The sequence below is a fragment of the Canis aureus genome, chromosome 36, assembly GCF_053574225.1.
Source record: "Canis aureus isolate CA01 chromosome 36, VMU_Caureus_v.1.0, whole genome shotgun sequence".
Lineage (NCBI taxonomy): Eukaryota > Metazoa > Chordata > Mammalia > Carnivora > Canidae > Canis > Canis aureus.
The window spans coordinates 21,059,340-21,086,458 of NC_135646.1; the positions used below are offsets into that span (position 1 = coordinate 21,059,340).

A 27,119-nucleotide genomic window follows, 5' to 3' on the forward strand; every position below is an offset into this window, starting at 1 on the left:
CCTCCTGGATAAAGACCACCCGTCTGAGGAGAAGGATCAAACAATAACGTAATTTAGATGAGAGAGAAAGGGGGAGGAAGTCGAAGTGGATAGGGTAGGCTATTAGGGAAAGTGTAACATAAATGCTAAAGAGTTGTATAGTACAGGAAATTCAATTCATAGTCTAGAACTAAAATTGACCACAGCCTCAACCAATTCAGGGGTGGGGTTGCTGGGGAGAGGGGAAAGTAAAAGCTATGAAAGTATTATTTCACTGGGCAAAGGGTGGAAACAGGGGGACAGAGACCAGGAGGCCAGGAGAGTAACTTTTCATGGTGGAAATAGTTGGTATCGTGTTTTCAAATAGTGGTAGAGAAATATGTGTTTGTTTCTTAAAATAAGTGGAAATAGATCACTAGTGGTATAGTAAAACTTCAAAATTAAGAGAAGAAATGGAATTACTCATCCCTGAACAAACCAGCAAAAATAACGAGAAGAATAAAATGGAAATCATAGCTTAAGATACTTTATGTTAAGTATTTGATACATGATACTGTTCAAAAAAGAAAATTCAGCTGAGTAAATGTAAGGATCTGATTGGCTTTATGCAATAATGCATGAATTGGGCAGCATCCCATCTGGCAGATGGAAGGCAGGTTCGTCAGGGTTGGCTTCAGGGGCAGAGAGTGTCCTTCCTCAAGGCCTGCCCTTCCTGGGGGTGAGGGGTGGGGCATCTGACTGAGTGACTGAGCACACAGGCCTTTCCCTTTCAACCAAGGGGGATGAGTCGCGGGGGCAGTGCTTGCTCCAAAGCTCCACACAGAGTTCTGATGCCCCCAGGGTCTTGCTTGATTTCTTCCTCTGCTCTATTCTGCTTCTCCAACCTTCCTGTCTCTCATGTTGATCCCTGAAAAACATCCTGCTCCCTATACTCTGCCTCTGCATCTGATTCCAGAAAACTCAGCCTGTGATTCCACGTATTCTTATAGTGTGAAGAATTTGGCCAGTTTCCATAATTGAAAGCATCAATAGCGCAGACGATTTAAAGACTTTTCCTTTTGTGATGTAAGAGGAAATAGTGCCAGGTAGCCTCAGTCACCGCACAGCTAAAGCATCTTGCCAAAAGCATACACCATCTTGGCATCCCTTCCCAATCATAAGGTGTATCAAAATACTCTGTAAAATAATAAGTTCCACAGATCAAAGGAAGCTGGATACAAAAGTGATTAAAGAGAAGTACTTTAAAACATTTCCATTGGTTTTCCCATGTTTCTGGTTTATCCTTTTGAATTTTGTACTTTTTCATGAAAGGTATAAATTGGAACAAAAATCCAGGTAAACAGAACAAGAAATAAAGAACTTCGTGGACTATCAAGGATCCCCATGTTGCAATCTGGAACTTTGCATAATTATTCAACATACAGTTCCAAGCATTGTTAAATGGTTCTTGTAGGGGGTTCTCAGGTAAAAGAGAATCTACATACTCTACAGCCAAGGATGCTGAACTAAAGATGCTGATACTTTAATTTGTTGCCATTTTTCAAATCTCTGCAGAAAGCCTTAGAATTCTGGCCGAACGGCAGGAATTGAGGCTACCTGGCACTATTTCCTGCATAAGCTCTTACATCACAAAAGAATATATAAATATATTCATAAAGTTCATCGTGAGTTTCAGGCTCCATTTGGAATGGAAGCTGAATATGCACATCCTTTGGAAACTCTGATTCTTGGAACTGGATTTTTCCTTGGATTCATGCTTTTATGTGATTATGTCATTCTCCTTTGGGCATGGGTAGTCACCCATTCGTTTGATAGAAACTATTGATGCCCATAGTGGCTATGACATTCCCCTGAACCCTTTATTTATTATTATTTTTTTTTCAGATTTTTTAAATTGAAGTTCAATTTACCAACATATAGCATATCACCTAGTGCTCATCCCATCAAGTGCCCCCCTCAGTGCCTGTCACCCAGTCACCCCAACCCTCCCCCCACCTCCCTTTCCACTATCCCCCTGAACCCTTTAAATCTGATCCCTTTCTATGCTGGTTCTCAGCATCATGATTTCCACCACATGAACTTCATCGGAAACTATGCTTCCACATTTACATGGTGGGATAGAATTTTCGGAACAGACTCTCAGTTTATTGCTTATAATGAAAAGATGAAGAAGATTGAGAAAAAGATGCAATAAATATCTCATCTCCACCATCCGGAAAGCACACACCTTCCCTGAATTGAAGCGAGTAGCTCACATTGCTTCTGCGGAGCAGAAATAAGTGTCTTGGCTGCTCAGTGATACAAAGAACATTAACAACGTTTAATTATCTTCCTAGTGGGAACTTTTTCTACTTTACATAAAAGTTCTGTATGTGTAGAAATAAGTAAATATATAACGAAGTGTGATTTTGTGAGGAGGTTGTAAAGGCCGTGTTGCTAACCTTACAGAAAGGTTTTAGGTAATGGAAGAAGAATCAGTCTGTCTTTCCCCTGTAACACCAGAGGCCTGAAGCTAAGATTGGTCTTTAAAATCCTGTAAATACATAGTGGCCATTTCAGTATCTCTTATCAGGGTGTTGGCCTCATATTGAACTTTAAAAATTTTCTGGAATTTGCCTAAACATCCAAGTATCATGGGTCGTACCATATGGGTTGACAGGGAGATTGAGGTGGCCAAGTCAGGAGAAGCCCACCCCAAGAACTTCCACTCTGGTCCTGAGCTGACTGATTCTCCTTCTTTGAGAAGCCCTATTTGGATGGCAATGTGCTACTGGTATCTATAAATTAAGGCGTTTTCGAACTGTAAATGGAATATTTTAGTCCAAACGTTTTCGGGTTACTTGATTTTTTTTTTAAAGAGTTTTATTTCTGCTATTTACCCTTTCATTTTTGTATATCAAGTTTTCATTATACTTAAAACTATATCTTGAAATGTTGTGAAGTGACTTGCTGTATTTTCACTTTGAACTATTGAAATAAATGTGATTTTTTTTTGGTCTGATTATCTGGTTTCCGATTTTGGACATCAGTAGTGCTTTTTTTAAAATATCTTATTCTTATAAGGAAAAGTACAGGAGTCATTAAATTTTGTTTTGGTTTTTAGAAGTCATTAGATTATTAAGTTTTGTAATAAAAGGAATAATTCTGCTTTAAAAAAAAAAAAAAACTTTTCCTTGGGCAGTCCGGGTAGCTCACCGGTTTAGCGCCACCTTCAGCCCAGGGCGTGATCCTGGAGACCCGGGATCGGGTCCCATGTTGGGCTCCCTGCATGGAGCCTGCTCCTCTGCCTGTGTCTCTGCCTCTCTCTCTCCTCTCTGTGTATTCTCATGAGTAAATAAATAAAATCTAAAAATAAAATGAAATAAAGACTTTTCCTTAAAAGAAACAACGTAGATAATCCAGCCCTCCAATCCCAGCCCCCTTTTCGATCAATCCTATTTCTAAAACCTGAGTGCATGTGAGTGTCTACAGGTCAAGACAATGAACAGAAATCAAACCTCTTCCTGCTACTACTCACTCAGCTCCATCTGCCCAGCATTTTGGTAAGATGGTGCAACACTGGTCTGTCATAAACTTTTGGTCTAGGAGAGGTAAGATGTCTTTGGCCCCGCAGGTCAAAAGGAGCAAGGAGGCGCACAGCTAGTGCAGGCCTGCCACATGTTATTCCTCTTCTGACAAACTTTTACTGAACCCACAATCAAATAGTAGTCATGGTAGGTTTCCAAGTTACTAGCAACTGCAGTTTTGCCCAAAGTTAATAATGATCACGTACTTTCATCATTGAAAGGGCTCTCGACCATTTATGGACCATTGGTTCAAGAAGTCCTATCTGGGAGCCTGGGTGGCTCAGTCAGCTAAGGGTCTGCCTTTGGTTCAGGTCATGACCCCAGGGTCCAGGGATTGAGCCCCGAGTCCAACTCCCTGCTCAATGGGGAGAATGCTTCTCCCTCTACCCCCCGCTCGTGCTCTCTCTCTCAAATAAATAAATAAAGTCTTTAAAAAAAGACCCTATCTTACCCTTCTGTGCAACTGTCAATGTGGTAACACTTTAAAATTAGATGGTCAACAATTAAATTGTAAGATACTTATCTAAATTAGTAATATGCATTAAGCTTTAACATAATAGATATTAAAAACTGTCAAATTTTAAGGACATTAGAATATTAATCCTATGTTTGAAAACTGCTATCCTATAAAATGTACTATTTTTGTAAATACTTTATCCCAAATCCCATTCTTCACATTAATTAAGTACTGCTGAAATGATCAGACTTATTTTGTAAAAATTCAATTTCTGAGTTTTCGGAGCCTTTGCCCACACAGTCTATGAAATACAACACTTTTTAAATTAATTTGTGTCTGTGATAAATGTGTCTTCGCATTTTACTGCTAGAGAAATATACCAGTAATCCTATTTTTGCTGTTCTGTCTGGCACAATGAATTTGTGTGGGTTGCGCTCTGGGCAAACTAGATTATTGGGTGAATTTAAACAGACATTTAAAAAATATATATGTACACACACACACACACACACACACACATTTCTTTTAGAATAAGAGAAACTGATTGGCAAGAATTTTGTTTGGAAAGAAGCCTTCCCTTTCTACTGGCAGCCTTCTCTTCTTCCAGTCTGGTCTCATGAACACATGAACAGTAATACACGCTCATTCTTCCACTACAAAATTACTATTAATAATCACAGAGCTTTAGTATCTAGCACACAGATCCTGATATGTGATTTAGTTTGTTTATTTTGTTTCAAATCTCACAGGGACTGACATTTTCTCTGGCATAACCCTGCATTTCCTTAGGAAAATGCAATGTAAAATATCTAAGAAATAACAAACAAAACGAAACAAAATCCTTGGATTTTTGTGCTCCTCTGAAATTGCAAATGGAAACTGTGCTGATTTCATCCTTTAGACACTAAGCCAAATCAAGGGACTGCAGAAGGATTTGAGATCACTGTTTTACTCAGTGAAGTTTCCCAGGAGAGGAAGACACTGTGCCATGGCAGATGAGGACCAGCTGGAGGCTTTGGCTGGTTCACATCTCTACGCCTCATCTAAACGGGCCACATGTGTGTGGCAGGAACCTGAGGATTGTGATGGGTTTGTAGTGCTGGAGATCACAAGAGCTAATTATGGACATTTCTTCCAACCTCAAGTTCAGAGACCTCATTGTTAGTGGCTTAGAGTTGGCCAAGTATTTGACACAGAAATTGTCAAATACTATAAATCATGGATTTTTTTCAGGTGAGCTGGTTATCACCATCACACCATTGGCTTTGGACCATCACACCACTGGCTTTGGGAATCTAATCTTGAGAGTTTTGGGGGTGGATGATTTTAGAGGTGAGCAGATTTCTTGAAGAACAAAGCATGAGCAGTTTTCTTGAGTTGTTTCATGGTAATGAAAACTCTACCATGTTTTAAAATCATGATGTTGTAGATCTTCAGAATAATGCAAATGAAAAGAAGAATTTTTGATTATAAGCTTCATTAAATCTTTTGGTGTAAATTTGCATCCTAAAACAATATCACGCAGCAACCTAAACCACAGAGAATAACTAAAAGATACTAAAAGCATCACTGACAATTGCGAGCCAACCTATATTTTGCTCTGGTCTGAAAATTTTAAGATCAATCATGTATTCTTTCATTTTCTAAGAGAAACATAGGATCAAGACACACGGATAGACCAAGGTGTAAATGTTGAAGGATCATCTCTAGGAATCTGAAAAAGATCAAAAGAGGGAAAATAATTATTAATAAAATGTTGTATGAAAAATTTGTAATTCAGAAGAAAAAAATTTTTAAAAAGAACAAGTCAATGTCCATTTAATTCTTATCAAAATTATATAGGTTTCCTATTACTTTCAATCCTTGAGCCATAAATCTCTTTATCCTCATAAACTTCTAATGTTTGGGATAAGATACATCTTATTCAGAAGCCCTGTACTTTCAAAGGCATAAAGTACAATCTAATTTTATACTAGCCCCTCAGGGCTGCAGTAAGCAGTTCAATATAGGAAGAGTCTCTGATGATAGTTCTAGGCATATTTTCAGCAGCTGGAAAATGAAACTGTGTTCTATTAATGGGTCATTATAAAGCATATCAAAGAGTGCCCAGCAACTTTGATATTTTAATTTAAATTATTTTTATTAGTTTGCTTAACAAATACTTTCTGAATTATTGACCAGATCAGATATCTATTTAATCTAATTTGGTTATTAAGGTGATTAAAATACCACATCAACTACATTTTGACAGAATGTTTCAAGAAGTTAGCTACCATGTTGATTCGCTCCTAGCACTGGCTCAACTGAGTCTGCTTTTCTTTGCAGTCTGAAACAAGCCATCATTTGAGGAGGTTTGCAGTTGCTTGAAGTATATAGGCAGAGTGAGAATTTTCATTGGAAAAGATGAACCTGCCCTGTGATTTTGTCATGATTACCAAATCCATACTAAGAACATGAAAATCCATTAAGCGGTGGTTATAGCTGGGACATCCCTCCACTACTCTTACCATGTCAGTAAACTGATCCACACAAGTCATCCTAATCCACTCAGGAGTTGCTGGGCTATTCAGGGAGAAGGTCTTGGTCAGCCCCCTTTCTTTACGGGCAGCAGTCACTGCATCATATATGGCGAACAACACAGAGGATCCCAAGAACATTCCAGATTCACCCAATCCCTGAGAGGAGGACAAAAGGCTGTCAGAAATGCATGGTTTTCTTAGGACTAATTTGCCTACACACAATACACACAAGAGGTGTGTTCACTCACCTCTTCTGGCTTTACAATCCTTAGAGTGGAATGTGTCCGAATTGCCTGAACTGAAATCCCGCCATGATTTGTGTGTGGGGTCCTCCTCAAAGTAGCTCATGAAAATGCCCCAGAACATCAGGATAGCAGGGCAGCTAAAACCTCCTGGTCCTCTGCCCAGGTAAAGTCCTAAAGACCAAAGCCCTTGGTGCCCTCTAGAATATTCCACATTAGGCTCCAGACCATTTTTGTTTGACTCAAAACCCAAACCAAACAACCACAATCTTTGTAGCTGAACCTGAAAGACAGTGAGGCGGTTGACTTAAACAGTCGGCAGGTGTGCTAATTTCCCTGGTGTGTCGGATGTTTCTGAATTATCAGTGTAGTGGCATTATTATTTGAATGATTCACCAATGCTTCTTTGTACTGATTTTTCTTCTTTCTTCATTCAAAGTAATCTGGTCTGTGATCTGTGCCCAAGACCTTAGAGAGATTGGCCCTTATCTCTGAGCAAATAAAGCCTATCCCAGGCTTTGGTTTTTACTCTAAAGCAAATGTAGAGGGAGAGGTAAAGATGGTAGAAAGAGGGTTTCCTCTGAAGTGAGGCGGAGGGAAGTAGAAAAGTCTTGGGTCCTGTTTGGAGCAAACTGGCAGGGAGGTGGCTAGACCCTAACAGGCAGGATTGCATTCTGTGTCAGATGGTCTTTAGAGATGTTTCTGGTGCAGAAGTAGAAATAGAGCTCTTCAGACAGGAAATCTTGCCTTCCTCCCAATCTTGACCTACTTTCAAGGAGAGGCAATTTCCTGAAAAACCTAAGGTTAGCCTGCCATCTGTCTGACTAGATGTGGGCTCAGAATACAACTTAAGTTGGGGAAGTTGTATTTTCTTAAGCACTCGTGTTCAAGAACCCTCGCTGTAGGTCTTTATGGGCCAGTTAGAGCCCATATGCTCCAGGGGATGTGTGGTCAATAACTCTCATATCTTCAAAGTTGTTTGAAGGCCTATTCTGATTTGGGGAGGTGTGGAGAGAGACAAACAAGAAAGAATTGGGCCTGGAGGACATGAGAGAAGGGTACAGAAAAGAAAGTTCTAGGCTGGTGAAATTTGCCTACAATTTCAGTTTTCTCTCATGGTGGCACTTAGCCTATTGACCCAAGATATTTAACTCTTCCTTGACCTTTTTTTTTTTTAAAGATTTTATTTATTTATTCATAAGAGACACAGACACAGGCCAAGGGAGAAGCAGGCTCCATGCAAGGAGCCCGAAGTGGGACTCAATCCTGGGTCTCCAGGATCACACCCTGGGCTGAAGGTGGCGCTAAACCACCGGGGCTACCCTTCCTTGACCTTTCTTATTTGATTTTTTTTTTTTTCTTGTTTGATTTATTTCATGATCTCTCTCATGAGTAGAGTCTACTCAGTCTTCTGAAGTCAGTGAACACTACTCCTCCATGGATTTGCTTTTCTTTTCCCATCTCCTGTTAAGATTTTAAATTCAAAGAAGAAAGCAAATTCAGGGGACTATTTCATTATTTCTTGAAAGAGTAGGTTGTTATAGACTGAACTGTACTTTCTCAAAATTCTTATGTTGAAGTCCTAGCTTGCTACCTCAGATTGTGACCATATTTGGAGATAAGGTCTTTAAAGAGATGAAGTTAAAAGGAGGTCTGTAGGGTCACTGGGCCCTAATCCAATATGACTGGTATCTTTATAAGAAAAGGAAATTATGACACACAGGAGACATGTGCACACAGAAGGGATGGCTCTGGGAGGACACAGTGAGAAGGTGGCCACCTGCAAGCCAAAGAGAGGCCTTGGAAGAAATCAAACCATGATCTCAGACTTCTAGTCTCCGGAACCATGAGAAAATATATCTCTGTAGTTTAGGCCACCTAGTCTGGTATTTTATGATGGTAACCCTACAAACTAATACAGAGGTCTTGCATTCTTACCTTGGATGAGTAGATGGCTATGGGATTTCGGGAATGCACCAAAGTGACACGGATCTCTTCTGGTATCTCAGTGACAGTAGGGATTTTGTAGTCATCTGGACTTCGAGAATAAAGCACGCCTTCTGGGGAATATTTCAGTTCCTCTATGGTATAGAATCCCATGCCTTGGATGAATGCTCCTTCTATCTATAGGCAAAAATTTCACAATTTGTAAGTATATGATATTGATGGACTAAATACTCCAATATGACTGAAAATGGAGCTCTGGACCATAGTGAGTCATTCCTGACAGCCTGGGGTGGACTTTACAAAGAGTCCTTCGGGGTCTGGTGTTTGCCATCCTGCCTGGTCTCATCCCTACTTCTCCTTGCCAAGTGTCCCACCCCCCGGGTCCCTGATACTCAACAAGTTCTGGGTAATTCTCAAGCCTAGCAGATTTCATTCAGACCTCCATGTCTTTGTAATGCAGTTTCTCCTGACTCTCTTCACTGCTCAGCTCATCCCCCTGGAGAACTCCTACTCATCCTCCAAGTCCTTGCCTATTTGGAGCCTTGTGGATCCTCCTACCACCTCCTGGGTGGATTTAGAAACTACTTCCTCCAGGCTCACTGCATCTTGAACACATTCCCCCATCATGGTGCCTCTCAGAGGGTATTTTCCTTGTTCACCTCTTCCACCTTTCTCTCACATTGATAAGCATTTTGAGGCCTTGGGCTTCTTGTATTCTGTTATTAGTAGCAGGTCTGGTACATAGGTTCTTTTTTTTTTTTAAGATTTTATTTATTCGTGAGAGACACAGAGAGAGAAAGAAAGAGGCAGAGACACAGGCGGAGGGAGAAGCAGGCTCCATGCAGGGATCCCGACATAGGACTCGATCCAGATACACAAATCTAAATGCTATATTTGGATATTTCCAAATGCTTATCCCTAAAGGAAAAGATCTAAGCCCAAGAGATCCAGTAGAACACACTTCTGGTTTTCTTTCCTTTTCCAGGGAGACAAGTGTAGAGTTTTCCTGATCATGACATCTCTCTTTCTGCCTCTGCTTAAACAGTAAAGGGGCAGAAGGAGCTGGGAGGTGGGGGCAAGAAGGAGAATGGGAGGCGAGGACAGGGTGAGCCTCTAGGTGGTTCTCAAACTTTACGGGTTTCAGACGAATGTCAGGTGCAGGCTAAATGTTCTGGTTCTGTCTCAGCCCAGCAAAGATGGAACAAGTCTAAGCTTGGGCTTCATTCCTGGGCACAGGAATCTATGTTTTCAATAAACACAAGTACTTCGGTCGCATAATCTGAAGACCACATTTTGAAAAGCACAGCGGGATCAATAAAATTGTGCCTTATAAAGCCCAAAGGTCAATCCAGGTAAACCAATCTCTTAGGGCTTAGGATGCTGGGAAGCTGTGGGCAGATGAAAGCACCACGTATCTATCAGGGGTGATGCCAAACTGCTCACCTGCTCCAGCTTGCTACTCTGGTGTGCACTGTGGACCAGCTGCCTTGCCTCACCTGGGGGCTGGATGGTAGGATTGGGGTGGGCTGATGTGGCTAGCCCATTGGCTCCCCCTTAAATAACAAGGCTAGAAAAAAGCAAAGCTACACCAGCAGCTGGAAAGGTTTTACCTGGAGGTTTAAGAGGATTTTGGGTGCATTAATTTCATTATTTGTGAGATCAAAATCAGAGTTAAATTCAGCAGGAGGCAAAAAATTGTGTTTAAGTTTTTCTAATTCCCTAAATTGCAGTCTGTTTAAATTTAATACTAATACAACTTTATTATGTTTCTATAGTGTTTCCTAATTATGAACATATTAATATTTATGAAGAAAAATTAGAAGGCATAGAGAATTATAAGCAGGATAAGTCACACATATTTCTGCCATACAAAGGCAACGAACGTTAACTTTTTCTTGAGTTTTCTTCTAATGTTTTATCTATTTGTGTGTGTGCATTAAAATATATAATATGTATTACAGAGTACTTGCACCAGGTATAAACAGTGTTTCTGAATGGAACTGACCAAAAGTTCCTGTGGTCATAGGGTGGTCCTGGTATCACGTACCTGTCCAATGTCCAGGGCTGGGTTTATGCTGAAAGCAGCATCCATGTAGATGTCAGTCCGAAGAAGCTGTTCCAAGAGACAATATAGAGTGGAAAATATTATTTATTTAAAATAGATCTTTATTAAAATTATATATCTGTCCCTGGTTCTTCCACCTGGAGGATCAAGTTGATTATTATGTACAGCACAGAAAACATGTCAATGTTTTTGTTTACACTATGCAGATGGTGAACACAAATATTACTCTTTACCTTATGAGCCCCAGTCAGACAGTCGACTTCAACCTCAGAACAGGATGCTCCATAAACAAAATATGGATAGGGTTCACCTTTCTCCTTCTCCCAGTCCATATTTGTCAGGTAGCCTCTGAGAAGAGAAATCAGCAGTGAACAGCAAAGGCCCTTTCCCCACTAGGGGTCTTATCGCCTGCTGTACTGTGGGGCCTGGAGGTGAACAGAGCACCCACCCCATGGCTGAAGGCCTCCCACCTCTTCTTCAGCAAAGGGGTGGGGGGCATGTGATCAGAGTTGTTAAGAGTCCCACCACAGACACGGGGAGAAGGCCCACTGGTTTCTGACCCCTATCTAGCAGGCAGTTACTGGAACGGGTCAGAGTGTGTGTAATAGCTATGGTGTCCCTCCTGGTCTGTTGGCCATAAACAGCTGTGGCCCCCAAGGAGTCCCTAGGTCTCCCAGGCCTGACCCATGGCTGAGGGCTAGCAGTGGGGGCAGAGCAGCGCTCCCATGCTCTCCAGGCATCTGTCCACATTGATGAGTGCACACCATCTCTGCCCAGGTGTAAGCTAAACCAAAGTAAATACATCATTTACTTGAAATATCCAGTAGTTGAGAGACTGATGCATTGTTCGAAGGCTTTTGCAATCTGGAAGAGATGATTGGTTACAAATAAATATAAATTTAGGGAAAGTAATGAGAAATGCTAATGCCTTCCTCCTCTTGTATGGAGCAAGCTTTCCACTCACATTCACCTCGGTCAAGACTTATGCCTTGTACAAGCCACAGGTCATGCTTTTTAAGAGAGATATGTAGCGGCAGCTGCTAGCTATACTCTGAGGCCCTCTATTTTTTGGGTTTGCACAGTGTAAAGTTGATTACTTTTGAATCCTTTTTGGCTTTTTAAATTGAGGGGGCTAGACCATATTCATATACTTTTGTATGTAAGTATCTACACAGATATGTACATATATACTCACATACGTTTACATGTGTATGTGTATATCTATATCTATGTATATAGTTTTACTCTGCTTTTCACCCAAATAATTTGACTGGCTGTCTCAGGATATTATGGCAGCTTCCCTACTGGAGCAACCTAGGTAGGGCTAGGAATAATAATACTAACGTTATTGTTATTAAATAATTTGTTATTAAAATATTTATTTTTAATGAATAATTATAAATGATATTTAAAACTTAAAAATAGAATAATTTTATAATTAATAGTAATTATTATTGTTATTAAAAATGGAGTAATCCTTTGATAGTAGGATAGCTATTATCTCTTTTGCTCTGGTGAGAAAACCAAGGTCCTGAGGCACTGAGGGTGAACGTTGTCTCCCAGAGCTAGTAGTGACAGAGCAGGGACAGCCACCCTGAGGTGTGTCTTACTGCAGAGCCCATGCTGTTATCATGCTCTGTGAGAAATCAGGTTCTAAAATAAAGTTGTTTCAATGAATCCAGACAGAGCTTTTGTTCTTTTGGAAAAGTAGAAGCAAATGTTAATAAACGCTTTGTTTCTTGAATGGGCACCAGCAATCAGCCCATGAACTTAGGGCCGTCACCCATCTGGATGTGTGTGTGTGTCTTTCCCTGGCAGGGGTAATAAAAAGAACACTCACCCAGTCCTCCCATTTTCCTTTAGGGTTTTTCCTGATGACTGGCTGAAGACGGGCCATGAGAATTTGGCAGGCATTCTAAAAATAAATATTTGAAATGACATCGGAAAGAAGAGGCACAGGAAATAACAAAATGTTAAATATTTACATCAATTCAAGTGGAATCTGTCAGTTTTGTGAACCTGCTGGCTAGTTCTCTAGGCAGGGTTTCTTAAAGTTGAGTAATGTAGGGAACCCCGTGGAAGGAAGCAAATATTCTTGTGGGTACTGTGGTGTTGACATTCATTATCTTTATTACAATGTTGTTTAAATATATGCTAACATAAAACTAGGTTGAGTCTCCTAGAGTTAAAGCTCTTTTGTACCTCCAAAGCAGAAATAAAATGACGAGGCATACAGACCGATCTATATACCGATAAAAATCAAAATAACAACATTAATTTAGTTCATTGATGACGCTGTTTCTATGAAGGTAGATTCTTGCTTGGAATGTGGCCATCGTGGCTGGGCCCACACACACGGTGGGGGTCACGGCGCCTGCTGTGTGCTGGGCGATGGGTCAATTTTCTCTCCATTCTTCTCATGTAAATTGCCACCAGATTTTCATCTGTACTTTATACCTCGCTATCATCAGCTCTTCACTGGGCAAGAAAAAACATCGTTTACCCATAAAGTCCATCTCCTCTCTTCTCTTGTTGCCTGGACACAAAGTATACTTCTTGGTCCCAAATGTGGGCAAAGGGGAAATATGCTACTTATAAAGTGGTCATTCTGATGACGTGAAATGTGCTTTAAATTTTTTTTTTTAAAACATTATGGGTGAGATGAAAATAAGAAGGACTGAGGTGAAATCTTGAACCCTTGAAATGACACCTGCTGACCCCTGGTATCAGTGGGCCCCAATGTGGCTTCCGCCCTTAATTCAAACATGAATCTGTTCCTGTCTGCTCTCACTTATTCATCTCAGCCTCAGATCACTTCTCATGTTCCCTCTTAGTTTCTGTTCCTTCTTTTCTGTTATCCCTTCTTGGGGAAATGGTTTTTGCCTTCTCATGTGTTAGGGAGATCCTTGTTTTCTTTCTTTCTTTTTTTTTTTTTTTTAATTACTTATTGATTTTAGAGAAAGACAGAGAACGAGCAGGGGGAGGGGGAGAGGGAGAGAGAGAATCCTCAAGCAGACTCCATGCTGAGTGTGGAGCCGGACACGGGGCTCCATCCCAGGACTCTGAGATCATGACCTGAGAAAAGTCAAGAGTTGGCCGTTGATCCTTGTTTTCATAAATCTATTTGCTGGTCCATTCAGCTTCCAGTCACTCACCTTATTACAAATGGGAGCCTTCTGAAAGAGGGCCACATCCAAGGCAACCTAAGTCACACAGTTCCTACCTGCCCAGATATTGGGTGTTCTCCTAACTGTGTCCTAACCTCATACTCTGGCACATAACTTTATCCTCAGAAGTCTGACAGGCTCCTGAGATAAGTTTTCCCTTTAAGAGAGTGAGATATTGCAGAGAACAATTTCATTCTTTTGTGACCTCCTGAACTCCTTTCTCACCTCATATCCCCTGGTTGGATCACCTCCCTCTACTGAAGCTCTAAATGCCACATACAAAATTATCCATCTTTTTTTTTTTTTTTGCATTGTAGAAAATTTCAAAATATATAAAAGTGAGAGAATAATGCACTAGTCCCCCTTAACCAGCCTCAACAGTAAACATCTATACCCCAAACTCACCCCTCTGCTATCTTTCTTACCTCTTCTACCTTGTTCTCTTTTGATTTCTCTGCTCCAGTCTCCCAGGCCTGCTACAGCTTCTCAAGAACAGTAAGCTAGCTCGCTCTGCTCCCAAATCCCCACATGGCTTCTTTTCTTGCTGTGTTTAGGACCAGGCTCAAGGATTGATTGATTTATTGATTGATTGAATGTTTGAATGTAAGCTCTATGAGGTCAGGCTCTTTGGACTTTGTCCTGTTTCACTTGCTGCTACACCCTTAGTGCTTAGAACAGGACCTAGCACATGGTAGGCCCTCAGTAAATGTTTGTTAAATCAATGTGGGATCAATAAAATAAGTGTGAAAAAGACATGAACAGAAATTTCACAGAGGAAGACATAGACATGGCCAACAAGCACATGAGAAAATGCTCCGCATCACTGGCCATCAGGGAAATACAAATCAAAACCACAATGAGATACCACCTCACACCAGTGAGAATGGGGAAAAGTAACAAGGCAGGAAACAACAAATGTCGGAGAGGATGTGGAGAAAAGGGGAACTCTTTTGCACTGCTGGTAGGAATGTGAACTGGTGCAGCCACTCTGGAAAACCGTGTGGAGGTTCCTCAAAGAGTTAAAAATAGACCTGCCCTACGACCCAGCAATTGCACTGCTGGGGATTTACCCCAAAGATACAGATGCAGTGAAACACCGGGACACCTGCACCCCGATGTTTATAGCGGCAATGTCCACAATAGCCACACTGTGGAAGGAGCCTCAGTGTCCATCAGAAGATGAATGGATAAAGAAGCTGTGGTCTATGTATACAATGGAATATTCCTCAGCCATTAGAAACAATGAATACCTACCATTTGCTTCGACGTGGATGGAACTGGAGGGTATTATGCTGAGTGAAGTAAGTCAGTCGGAGAAGGACAAACATTATATGGTCTCATTCATTTGGGGAATATAAAAAATAGTGAAAGGGAATAAAGGGGAAAGGAGAGAAAATGAGTGGGAAATATCAGTGAGGGAGACAGAACATGAGAGACTCCTAGCTCTGGGAAACGAACAAGGGGTAGTGGAAAGGGAGGTGGGCAGGGGGTGGGGGTGACTGGGTGATGGGCACTGAGGGGGGCACTTGACGGGATGAGCACTAGGTGATATGCTATATGTTGGCAAATTGAGCTCCAATAAAAAAATAAGTGTGAAGTCACACAAATTTATGACTTTTATTGTGATGATTCTTCATTATAAAATATCAAAATATTTCTAAAAACATTGTGTGTGTGTGTGTGTGTGTACACACACACACACACACACACACACATACTGGTGTCTCTGCTTTATCAATGCCCAAGACTATGCCTTAGTCATGCACTAGGTGTCTCTGTGCCACCTGTGCTTGCAAGGCAACCAGAATCTGGTTAAAAGGTGAAAAATGGACTCAGTCACCTACTTGTTTTAACCAAATTAGAATTTCCCAGACTGTTTTTCTTGGGTGCTGATTCCATAGATTTTAAGAGGGGTTTTATTAATGAAAATTTTTTCATAATTAAGCAAGCTTGGGAATAACAGTGAAACAAAGTTAAAGAGGTTTCTTTACTGCTGGACTTGTCAGAGCCTTTATGATGCTAATATGCATCATAAGCCTCTATGAATGGGATGTAGCCTGCAACATTTTCCAAACTTGTTGACTACAGAATCCTTTTTTCCCCACTGAGAACATCATGGGACCACTGATCCAAGGAACATACTTTGGGAATCCATGGTTCACATGATATATGGGTATATTCAACAGGTTGAAATTTTCTCTTTTCATCTAGGTGTTTGTCTCTGTGGGTGACTAACGGTCAATTAGTGGTTTTCTGGAGGTTGTAGGGTGGGGAGGGGGTGGTGGTGGCAGCTTTGTTGCATGATCTCTGCGAGCCACATGATTCTATGAGATGGGTGGTATTTGGGTGAAGTTTTGCAGAAGAGGAAACTGATCCTTAGAGAGGTTAAAAGACAGGTCAAGCCCTTCCTGGATTGAGGATATCCTGTTAGTGCTGCGATTACTCTGCATTTCTCTGGTGTGCTGGGGTGAGAGTGGGAAGAGATTCTCAACTCTAACACAAGGCCGGCGCGGGGGGGGGGGGGGGGGGTTGCTGAAGGTGCAGGTTTCACATGCAGCAGAAAATTAATGATGAAAAACAGCTCAGGGCAGCAGAAAGAGCACCAGCTGGGATCCTCAGAGAGCTGGACTTGGAGTCTTGGCTTGGCAGGTAATTAGCTGAATGATCTGCAACCAGCCACTTGACTTGGACTCAGTTTCATTTTCCATAAAAGAAGGTGTGGGACAAGGTGTCCTCCAGCATTGTCACTGAGTGAGAACTGAAAGAAACGTCACCTGTACAGCCTTCCCGTTGATGTCTGCTCCCATTGACGCCGCCGTGAAGGAAGCGTTGGGCACCGTGACGGTGCTTGTCTCAGACAGGTGTATGTACGACTGGGGGATGTTCAGTTCTCGACTAGCCACCTGCCATAAGCAGAAGAGAAATATTATTTATTTCATTGACTTTAAGCACACCTCCCCACATACCCCCCCCCCCAATTAAAAACCTTCTGATTCTTTTTTTTGAACTGAGTATAAAACTTGACTGTCTTACTGGGACAAACATTTAAGACAGCATCTTGAATTTTATATGCAGATTATTAGTTTGAAGCAACCAAAGAATCTTCTTGTGTTTTTTTTTTTTTTTTTAAACCAGTTTCCATGTGGAACCATGTGGCAGTATGGTCACTCTGGGACATCTAGTTTAGTATGACACATGCAGGCAGGGCTGAGGTCCTGATCTTAATGTTTTACCTTCATTTTCTTGTGATTTACAGACAATTTGGCAGATTATGATTCTTTGGTGGAACATTCCGCAGCCATAAGGATTTTGTTTGTAAAGAAGCAAGATATGTTCAGAGAAGGCCCTGCGGATTTTTGTAATTTCCTAATTCCAAGCACTCTATTGAATAATATTATTTTCTCAAAGAAAGTACCTTCTCCGTATTTCTCATTGGGAGAGAAGCTTTGTCTTCCTCTGCCCTCTCCCACGCATACCTGCTTCCATATTTTTGATTCAGGTGTCATTTTCAACAAATTCTTATTTGATATTAAAAGAAGAAGGAAAATTTCTTATGGCAAATAATCCTTTGTTCTTTAAAAAGTATTAGAAATACTTCTTCGAATTAGTACACAGAATGGCCAGTTATATGGAGTTCCTAAGTGGGTTGTGAATTCTGTGAACATAATTTCTGATCTTATTAAACACATCCATTTCTAATCGGAGATCTGAATTAACATAAGATTGCTTTGAGCAGGTGCCACAAAGTTGAAAAGTATTTTATCTGTGAAAGCTGGAATCCCATTTTTCAGACTACCTGGTTTTTTTTTTCAGGAAGAATATTATCACCTATTTTCTCAATTCTAACACCCACGTCCTTCACCCCCCTGCAGTCTGCATTCCTGAAATCAAGATGAGTCTTACAGTTGATCCGTGCACTTAGCATGATGACATGTCTCCTGCTCAATGGGAAAAAGCTGCTAAGCTGATTGTAAGGTGCTATACTTTGCTACAGCAGAGATGACAGGCACTTAACTCACCTGAATCATTTTGGTGTGAAGGCCTTGTCCCATTTCACAGCCTCCATGAGTCACCAGGACAGAGCCATCGAGGTAGATGTGGACTAGAGCGGCCGCCTGGGGGAAATAATTACACCGGTTTGGAAACTGATGAGGCCAAATGTCGCTGAGAGTTTAGCCGAGGTTGCTAGATGAACATTTTGCTCTATTGAGCCAATCTCTCTCACTGTTTATACTAAAAAAAAAAAAAAATAGCCAGTACAGGTAGCAACAGACAACCCCTGTCAAATAAACCCCAGACTTGAAAACCATCAATGTCGATGTATGAATGTGGCTCATCTCCCCTCCTACCAGTCGTCTCCGGCCCACTGGGGGCCTTGTGTGATTGCTTTGAGGCCACTCCAAAGCCCCAGCTTGTATAATAGTTTATTATTCATCTCTCCCAGGACATGAAAATTAATTTTACAGCAAATAGAACCTGTATGGGTAAATTTCCAGGCACAAACTGCCTTGGATGCCAGAGATGCTGGAAGAAACTTAAGATGTTTTCATGGTTTCCAAATGCTGCTGACCTTCAGGATCTCAGTATGGGAACAAGTATGGGTCTCATTTTGGAAATTCCAACTCAGGAGAAGGTTGGGGGTGGAGCCTAAGCATTCAGTTTTTTAAGCTCCCAGGTGATTTTGATGATTGGCCATGTTTGGGATCCACAGATTTAGTCCAAAGTCTTCACTTTGCAGAGGGGGGAATAGGAGCCCAGGGAGGAGGAGAGTCGCCAAAGCCAGGTGCCTAGTTTGGGATAGAGCCTCGACCGGAACCCACAACTCCTCACTTGAGCCCCGTGTCCTCCACACCCGTGCCAGGCTGCTTCCCTTGGACCAATTGCCGTTCTATTCTTTGGGGCCAGCTGTTTCAGGGAGAGGATCCGCAGCCGGTGCAAATGGCTCCAGGGACCAGGCCATAGGAGAGAGGGGGTGAGCTACGTTATGTGAGCGAGTTGCTGGAATTTTTCTTGACAGCACTTCCCTCTCTCACGCTGGTGCCTGGGCCCCCTGGGGGCCTCTACCCCTGTGTTGATGCCTGTGCCCCTGCTACCAACCACTGAAAAATCAACTCAGCTTGCCATGCCATCTCCTGAGTCTCAGACTGTGTTCTCAGGCCTATCAAGTTCTCTGCAAGAACTTTTAAACTTTGTGTTTTCACCTTATGATAATCTTTTATTTTTTTTTTAAGATTTTATTTATTTATTCATGAGGGACACAGAGAGGCAGAGACACAGGCAGAGGGAGAAGCAGGCTCCCCACGGGAAGCCTGATGCAGGACTCGATCCCAGGACCCCGGGATCACGCCCTGAGTCGAAGGCAGACAGTCAATCACTGAGCCACCCAGGGGCCTCACCCTATGATAATGTAATGAGACTAATGGATAACCACGTAACAGTGAGTATTGTCATGTGCTTTCAGAGCCCGTTAGATTTTATGTTGATGATTGTACAACCACCAAGGAGGACTACTTTAATTAATGGGGCATATTAGACACAAGAGATGGGACAGTGAGTCATCACAACCTACGTAGATGTTTAGGATAAAGATTTCAAAATGTCTTGTGCAGCAGCAGCAGCAGCAGCAGCCAGAACTACATTCATCTTGTGAGCGAGGATTTAGTTTTAAAGAAGCAATATACGGGCAGCGCGGGTGGCTCAGCGGTTTAGCGCCTGCCTTCGGCCCAGGGTGTGATCCTGGAGTCACTGGATCGAGACCCATGTTGGGCTCCCTGTATGGAGCCTGCTTCTCCCTCTGCCTGTGTCTCTGCCTCTCTCTCTCTCTCTCTGTGTCTCTCATGAATAAATAAATAAAATCTTTAAAAAAAAATAAAGGAGCAATATCATCTACTACATTAAGTGAATGTTACTATTTTCTTACTGGCATTTATAATACTATTTTTATTTGATTTCCAATTTTGTTTGTATTTGATATAGGCATAGGAGCTATAAGAAGCTTATTCCTTGTTTTGAGATTATTCACAGGTAAATGACATCAAAATAAAGAATTTAAGTGATCACTGAGTCCACAAATTTTGTTTTTCCTTTAAAGGGGGTCTGCAGGTTATTCTAGCTTGAGAAGCCCCCTCCCCGCCAGGGAAACACAACACCTGCCCCAAGCAGTGCAGCGCTTCTGGCCTTCCCTTCTCTCCCTCTCGTTCCGCCTTCGGCCTTGTTAGTGGACTCCAGGGAAGGGGGTGTATGGACGATAATTTGGTGAGAGACATTCATACCACGAAGGGGGCCTCTATTCCTTTCTTGGCATGGGTTCGTTAAGGGGACATTTCAGAGGTTGATGGGGATAGAAGCAAAAAATAAGAATCAGAAGCAGAGCCCCATGAAACTCTGGTAAAGGTGAAACCGAAAAGAAGGCACAGCAGCCACCGAGCTTTCACGTAGTAACTCCGAGGTCCTGCGTGCGTGGGGAACTGTCTGTTCTCAGGTGTTTTTGAAAGTTCTGTCTTCAAACGACCCCACTGCTGCCACTAAGAATTCAGGAAAGAGAAAGAGATCCCCTTATTTCTCCCAATTCTCTGATGGATTTGAAATTAGACCCCATACCTCAATGCTCATGCCTGGGGCCCTGCCCAAGGTCAGACCCCTGGAGCTGCTGGACTTCATCTGTCGACTGCTTTCTGAGCCCCTGGTTCCAGATCTGCTCTGAAACCTGGGGTCCCCAGCACTTCCTAAACCTGCTTTGTTTCCTGCTATAGGAATATGTCTGGGTTTCTTCTTTCTCCCCACAGCAGGCCATCCCTGGTTGCACACGATTGCCGTTTTCAGACAGCCAGTTGTGTGGGAAAGGGCTTCTGGCGAGAAGACAGACACTCTCATCCTCACCTGATTGTAGTAGGCCACGGGGAACCCAATAGTAAATTTCATGGGGACCACGGCAAGGCCCCTCTTCTTCCAGTAGTTCTTTTTGTTAAATTCCTCCGCAGCCAGTTTCCTAGGATAGAATGAAGATTTTTCCAGACATTGTTTCCAGCATTTTCGCAAGGGCTCCGGATTAAATGTCTGCTTGTAGGCTGTTTTGCTGATTCTCTTATACATGTTTATTTCTTTAACCTGAAAGACAATAATATGGATTTTAGGGATACATACTTATTCCATTAGTGGAGCAAAGGTTTTGTCATACACCTGATATGAAGAAAGTCCTTCTAAAGAGGAAACTATTTAAGTGGCTGTAAACAAGCAAGTGCAGGCAGCCCGGGTGGCTCAGCGGTTTAGCGCTGCATTCAGCCCAGGGTGTGATCCTGGAGACCCGGGATCGAGTCCCACGTCGGGTTCCCTGCGTGGAGCCTGCTTCTCCCTCTGCCTGTGCCTCTGCCTCTCTGTGTGTCTCTCATGAGTAAATAAATTAAATCTTTAAAAAAAATATATGCAAGTACAAGTGTACATATATAAACATCACAATAACAACAATAATCATAATAACAATAGAAACTACTGGTGAATACTTCATATGCTCCAAGCTGTAGTTGAATGTGTATTATCTCAGTTAATTTCACCAGAACCCTGAGAAATAGCAGGTACCATCTTTTTTTTTTTTTTTTAAGAGTTATTTATTTATTCACGAGAGACACAGACAGAGAGTGAGGCAGAGACATAGGCAGAGGGAGAAGCAGGCTTCCCTCAGGGAGCCTGATGGAGGACTCGATTCTGGATCCCGTGAGCCAGAGGCAGACACTCAACTGCTGAGTCACCCAAGCGTTCCTAACAGGTGCCGTCTATTATGAGCCTTGTCACAAGTTTTGTTAGTGGTGATACAAAATTCTCCCCACTCAAAATTGTTTTACTCCTACACAATGTTTCCTTATTCTTAACTATTCAAATTAGCCCCTCAAAATCTTGAACTGTGGAAGAATGTTTGCACAAATGGCAATCATTCCACTCTCTGTGTTCATGCCCTTAGGTGGTTTCACCCTGACTCTAGGATTGGCCATATGACTTGCTATATGGCTCATGGGATAATACATATTAATAATGGCAGACACTTGAAAAAGGCTTGCCACATTCCCGCCACTCTTAGGAACTCTGTGACCACCACCCTGAGAGCTAATCTGGGCTAGTCTACTGGAGGACGAGACTCTGCAGTGGAAATGACCCTTCCCAGCTGAGATGTCCCCTAGATCAATCAGCCCGGTGACCACCAGACACATAAATGAAGCTGTCTTAGACCATAAATTCCAGTTGAACTGGCTCAGACCAGAAGAGCTACCCAGCTGACCCTGAGACCTAGAAGAAATACTTCCTGTTATTTTAGTCCATTAAATTTTGTGCTTGACTTATTACGTATCAAAAGCTAACTGATACACAGATGGTGTACTTTATTTCTTTGAATCTGATTAGAAGCTGATAAAATGCTCTATGTAGGTACTCAAGATATATTTGAAACAACGATGTCAAAATTTTGTTAGGGGGTTTTGACTTCTTACCTCTTCAGGGGGTAAATTACACTGAGATGCCACAGCAGTTATGTAAGCTTCCACTACCACTGTAGCCTGAGGGAAGCCAAATCCGCGGAAGGCCGTGTTGGATGGCAAATTTGTTTTGCAAGCTCTACCCCGGCACCGGAAATTAGGAATATGATATGCATTTTCAGATTTCAACACGACGAAGTCTATCACCTGAATTAAAGCAAAACAAAACAAAACTTCACATCTATCAAATATTCAAAATCACTTAACCAAATTTTATCTCTAAGTAGAACCCTTCATAGAATTTATCTACTTTGCATGACAGATATTCATGCAAAGATAGTGTGGCAATACAGCTCAACTGGTAGCCTACGGGAAAGGCCTATTTCCTACCGACTCAGACTCATCAGGAGTACATCCACTGTTGATATAATATTCAACATCAGCAGCTTTGATCACACCATTGTTCATGAATCCAATCTGCAAGGTGATATAAGTAAAACAACCTTCTCAATACAACCATGTTAGTATATACACACATGTGATCACAGTTGTCATCAGACCATGTTTGATGTGACAGTCTCCAGAGGGACACTGAGGCTGATACCCAAGCTGACTAGGATCTCAACAGAAAGTTCTGGTCAGTTATAGGCAGCATCCAAATATTCCTTTCAAATGGTATGGAATTTAGTAATTGTTCTCACTGTTGGTTGGGTATCAATGAACAATGTTTTAGGCAGTTTCCTAAAATTTTTTATCTCACTCACTTTGTATTTTCCAAGGAGTGGGTGGCGGCCACCAGTTATCAGCATGTCATCACCACGCTCCAGAATAAACCGGATTGGGCGGCCAGTCCTATAGGAAATGACTCTGTTAATATGCTGGATGCTTCATAAATTGTAGAAACAAAGAGATGGGGAGGGGGGGGCTTGAGATAATCAGGCTTAGAGGTTGGCAATGGGGATAGTCACATGCTTTAAACATTTCAGAAGTCTGTGGGGACAGGACACCTGGGTGGCTCAGTTGTGTCTGCCTTCAGTTCAGATCGTGATCCTGGGGTCCTGGGATAGAGTCCCACATCAGGCTTCCTGCGCGGAGCCTGCTTCTCCCTCTGCCTATGTCTCTTCCTCTCTCCCTGTGTCTCTCATGAATAGATAAATAAAATCTTAAAAAAAAAAAAGAAGTTTGTGGGAACACTAAAATTAAAAAAGCACAATTACTATTATTATCCTGGTTTAGTCATATCTGAGATTTATATATCAAAATGCTATATTATTTGGTTATAAGTTACTTTCCTTTAATTTTTTTATATAGCCCTAAGGGATTGTATGATTATTTTGCAACTATGTGTATAAATAGGTTATATTATTATGAACTTTACTTGGGATATTAAAAGGGGCATTAAAATAATTGCCATGGGGGATGTAGAGGCTGGAAAGGTTGAGAACCAATGCTTTGCTGAGCCTGATCAGCCTCCTTTGCATTCAGGCTCCCTGTTCATGAAATGTCCATTGAGGGCTCCTCTGACTTCTGAAGGGATGTTCCTAGTACCTGTACACCTGTACTTATAAGACAGCCTTTTCTATTGTTGGAAAGTGCCAATGAGTTGAGGTATTCACTTTCTCTTTGTAGCGGTAGCCCAGGATAAGTTAAGTTTGTCTTGAATATTTAGTGAGTAAGGTTCACAAAAGTCATGGCTATTCCTGTGTCTGGTTATTCCATGTGGATGATGCAGAGGCTGAGTGAACATTCCCAAGAGCAGGAGACTCTGTTTCATGACAAAACATGTCCCTTGTAAGGTTACACTTTTGACCCTCCCTCCACTCAGGCGATCTCAGCTTGATTTATTTTGGCAATTTAAAACATAAACATTTTAAAGAGTTAAAGTCAATGAAAAAGTAATACATGGCTACATCTGAGTCAAAGCATATAGTGATTATATCTATTATGTAATACTCTCATGAGACAGGTGGCTATTATTATCACCAGTTTATCCGTGAGGAAACTGAGGTGGCCTGTCAAGGTGACCTTGTGAGTGAGTGGTAGTTTAAGAGCAGATCCTATGGCTCAGGTCCAGTGTTCCTTTGCCTACATGCCAACCACACCCTTTGGAGATGAAAGGCTAGGACTAGTGGGCCCAAAGCGGGGGTGCAGGACTAGGACACGGTGGTAATCTACATTGCCAGGACCGCTGACATTAACAGCTACTACAGTGACTCTTACTTATTGGCGGCCACGGCACCGACAGCTCCTAGCACAGCGGGCTTGGTTACTTTTCCCCCAAACCCTCCTCCAGTTCTTTTCATGTGGCAGGCGATTCGACTCCTTGGGATGTTTAATGTTGCAGCCACAAATTCCTGCAAGAGATAAGTCCCCGAAGCCATATAAGTGCAATGTAATAGTTTACTTCCTCAGCTATGTACTTCCCCTCTGCCTCGCTGAAGAAACCGAATTCAACAAATACTTAGAACATTTACAGAGTTGTACACCCATCACCATAATCTAATTTTAGAACATTTTAAGCATCCCCACAGAAACTGGATCTACTGAGCAGTCACTCCTTATCTCCCTCCAGCCCCCAACACTAGGTAACTATTGATCTACTCTTTGTCTCCATAGATTTACCTGTTTGGAACATTTCATATAAACGTAATCATATAATACGTGGTCTTTTGCAACTGGCTTCTGTCACTTGGCATAATGTTTGCAAGGTTGTTGAACGCATGTTGTCCATGGAACTGTACTCCATTCCTTTTTATTTATAGCTGAATAATATTCCCTTGTACAGAGATACCATATTTTGTTTACCCGTTCATCAATCGATGGGCATTTGGATTGTTTCCACTTCTGGCTATTTTAAACAGTGTTGCTATGAACACTCGAGTATAAATTCTCGTGTGGGCAGATGACTTCAATTCTCTCAGCTAGATACCTAGACATGGAACTGGGTTATTATGTAGTCACTATATTTAACATCCTTAGAAACTGCCATGCTATTTTCCAGGCTGTGGAAAAATGGATGTGCCATTTGTGCCCACCAGCAATATATGAAGGTTTCAATTTCCCTATATCCTCATCAATGCTTATTACTGTCTTTTGATTACAGCCATTCTAGTGGGTGTGGAGCGGTATCTCATTGTGGTCTTGATGTGCATTTCCCTGGTAACAATGCCGTGAGCACCATTTCATGTGCTTATTAGACATTCATAGACCTTCTTTATCTATTCAAATCCTTTATTGAGCCTGCTTTTGATCCTGCCCCAGGTTCTGGGCTGTGGCCTGTGAGCACCCTGTACACTAGCTACCCCAGAAATGCCTCATGAAATTAACTAGTGGTACCTTAGAAGGTGTGGGTGGTAGACAGCGGTGGTGACCTGGGACATACACCTTATCCGCTTGGAGCCCAGAACTACATACTCTCTATCAAAAGAGATCTCAGAGGTGATCTTTATCACCTTCCTCAATTTATAGAAAAAGATACTGGTGCCTGGCAACTTGTGAGAGATCACATAGCTTTTTAGGGGCAAAACCGTAACTCCTCACTCCTCTGCTGTCCACTTCAAAACTTGCAACCATGGAGGCCACAGCCACATCCCAGCTCAACACCAGTCCCCTCAGGTTTTCATTTTGCCTGGAACAGCAGCTTCCTCCTCCCTCTGAGCCTATACACCCCTTCACGACCCCAAGGTACCAACTCACTCTGCTCTACCAGGAAGACCTCAGCTTTTCCACTCAGTAATGCTTGTCATTACTCCTCCTCCCAGTAGAACAGGTTAAGTATCCCCCTGTGCCAGTCACTATTCTAGAACCAACATCTCCACATCTCAGAAGAGGGGAATGTCTGAGGATTTCCTTTACTTGCCTGAGTGAAGCAATGCCTTATATCTCAACCACTGGAATAGGACTGGAAATCACCTGCTACAGCATTGGAAATGCAATTGCTTTACAAGTGCATCACCAATACATGCAAACATTAAGACAGAGAAGCAACATGAATGAGACACAAAGGGAAATTTAAATATGATACTAAGGCTTTGGTCTCCCTGAGATTAGGTTTTACACTATCAATTGTTATAAGGGTAAAGTAAATCTCGTCCTATATTTTGGAACTTAGCAAGATTTTCATCTTTCTGAAAAGTCTGCCCTTTTAGGGAAATATTTGCCCTGTTTTCTTTATTCTGGACTGTAGCTTATGTCAAGTATACAGAGAATTTCACTCATAGGAGTGGAAGGAATCCAAGGTCCCCTAGAGCAGAGTGCCTGATTGTAGTGCCTCATAGCACGCCATCATCTGGAGTCTCAATTTTCAAAAATATCCGGTTACCTGCACATGGCTTGGAAACTGTGTCCCAACGTACAATACCATTTCTTTATCTTCTTCTTTTGGGATAGCCAGGATAGTTTGTGTTTCCATGTAAAAATGTTCCTGCCCTTCTACGTGGGCCTCACCTGAAAGGCATACGTACAGGACAATGCTTATTTGAAAATCTCAAATTGAGGAGACTCACTGGTATTTGGTTTATGAGGAGAGAATTGCTTTAGCTTATGGAGAGCTGGGCTTCATATCATTTGATTAAACCATTTTTTTTTCTAATTAAAATGTGTTGTACACCACCAGCTGTATGACACTGGGTCATTCACTTCCTCTGTTGGCTTCAGTTTCCTTATCTCTCAAGTGGGGTGGTGAGTTCCATGATGTGCTGGACTTGAGGATACAG

The 27,119-nt window shown here is 41.9% G+C and overlaps 1 protein-coding gene and 1 pseudogene across 4 annotated transcripts in view; both read right to left on the reverse strand.

The window, feature by feature from the left end:
- Nucleotides 1-636: 636 nt before the first annotated feature.
- LOC144306063 (methylsterol monooxygenase 1 pseudogene) lies at nucleotides 637-1,516 on the reverse strand (annotated as a pseudogene).
- A 3,197-nt stretch (nucleotides 1,517-4,713) lies between these two features.
- Nucleotides 4,714-27,119, reverse strand: part of LOC144306232 (aldehyde oxidase 4-like) — a 64,525-nt gene continuing 42,119 nt past the window's right edge. For 3 of the 4 annotated variants that reach the window (XM_077885669.1, XM_077885672.1, XM_077885670.1), the window contains 15 exons: nucleotides 26,726-26,850; nucleotides 24,625-24,758; nucleotides 23,169-23,256; nucleotides 22,795-22,881; nucleotides 22,420-22,611; nucleotides 20,822-21,049; nucleotides 17,962-18,057; nucleotides 16,717-16,845; nucleotides 12,616-12,690; nucleotides 11,587-11,639; nucleotides 11,009-11,123; nucleotides 10,758-10,823; nucleotides 8,702-8,887; nucleotides 6,510-6,677; nucleotides 4,714-5,716 (listed from right to left, as the gene is read on the reverse strand). In XM_077885669.1, the coding sequence (XP_077741795.1) occupies nucleotides 5,663-5,716; nucleotides 6,510-6,677; nucleotides 8,702-8,887; nucleotides 10,758-10,823; nucleotides 11,009-11,123; nucleotides 11,587-11,639; nucleotides 12,616-12,690; nucleotides 16,717-16,845; nucleotides 17,962-18,057; nucleotides 20,822-21,049; nucleotides 22,420-22,611; nucleotides 22,795-22,881; nucleotides 23,169-23,256; nucleotides 24,625-24,758; nucleotides 26,726-26,850 (1,796 nt within the window). In that variant the 3' untranslated portion in view covers nucleotides 4,714-5,662. The remainder of the gene's footprint in view (nucleotides 5,717-6,509; nucleotides 6,678-8,701; nucleotides 8,888-10,757; nucleotides 10,824-11,008; nucleotides 11,124-11,586; nucleotides 11,640-12,615; nucleotides 12,691-16,716; nucleotides 16,846-17,961; nucleotides 18,058-20,821; nucleotides 21,050-22,419; nucleotides 22,612-22,794; nucleotides 22,882-23,168; nucleotides 23,257-24,624; nucleotides 24,759-26,725; nucleotides 26,851-27,119) is intronic. The other variant, XM_077885671.1, reaches the window with a different exon arrangement.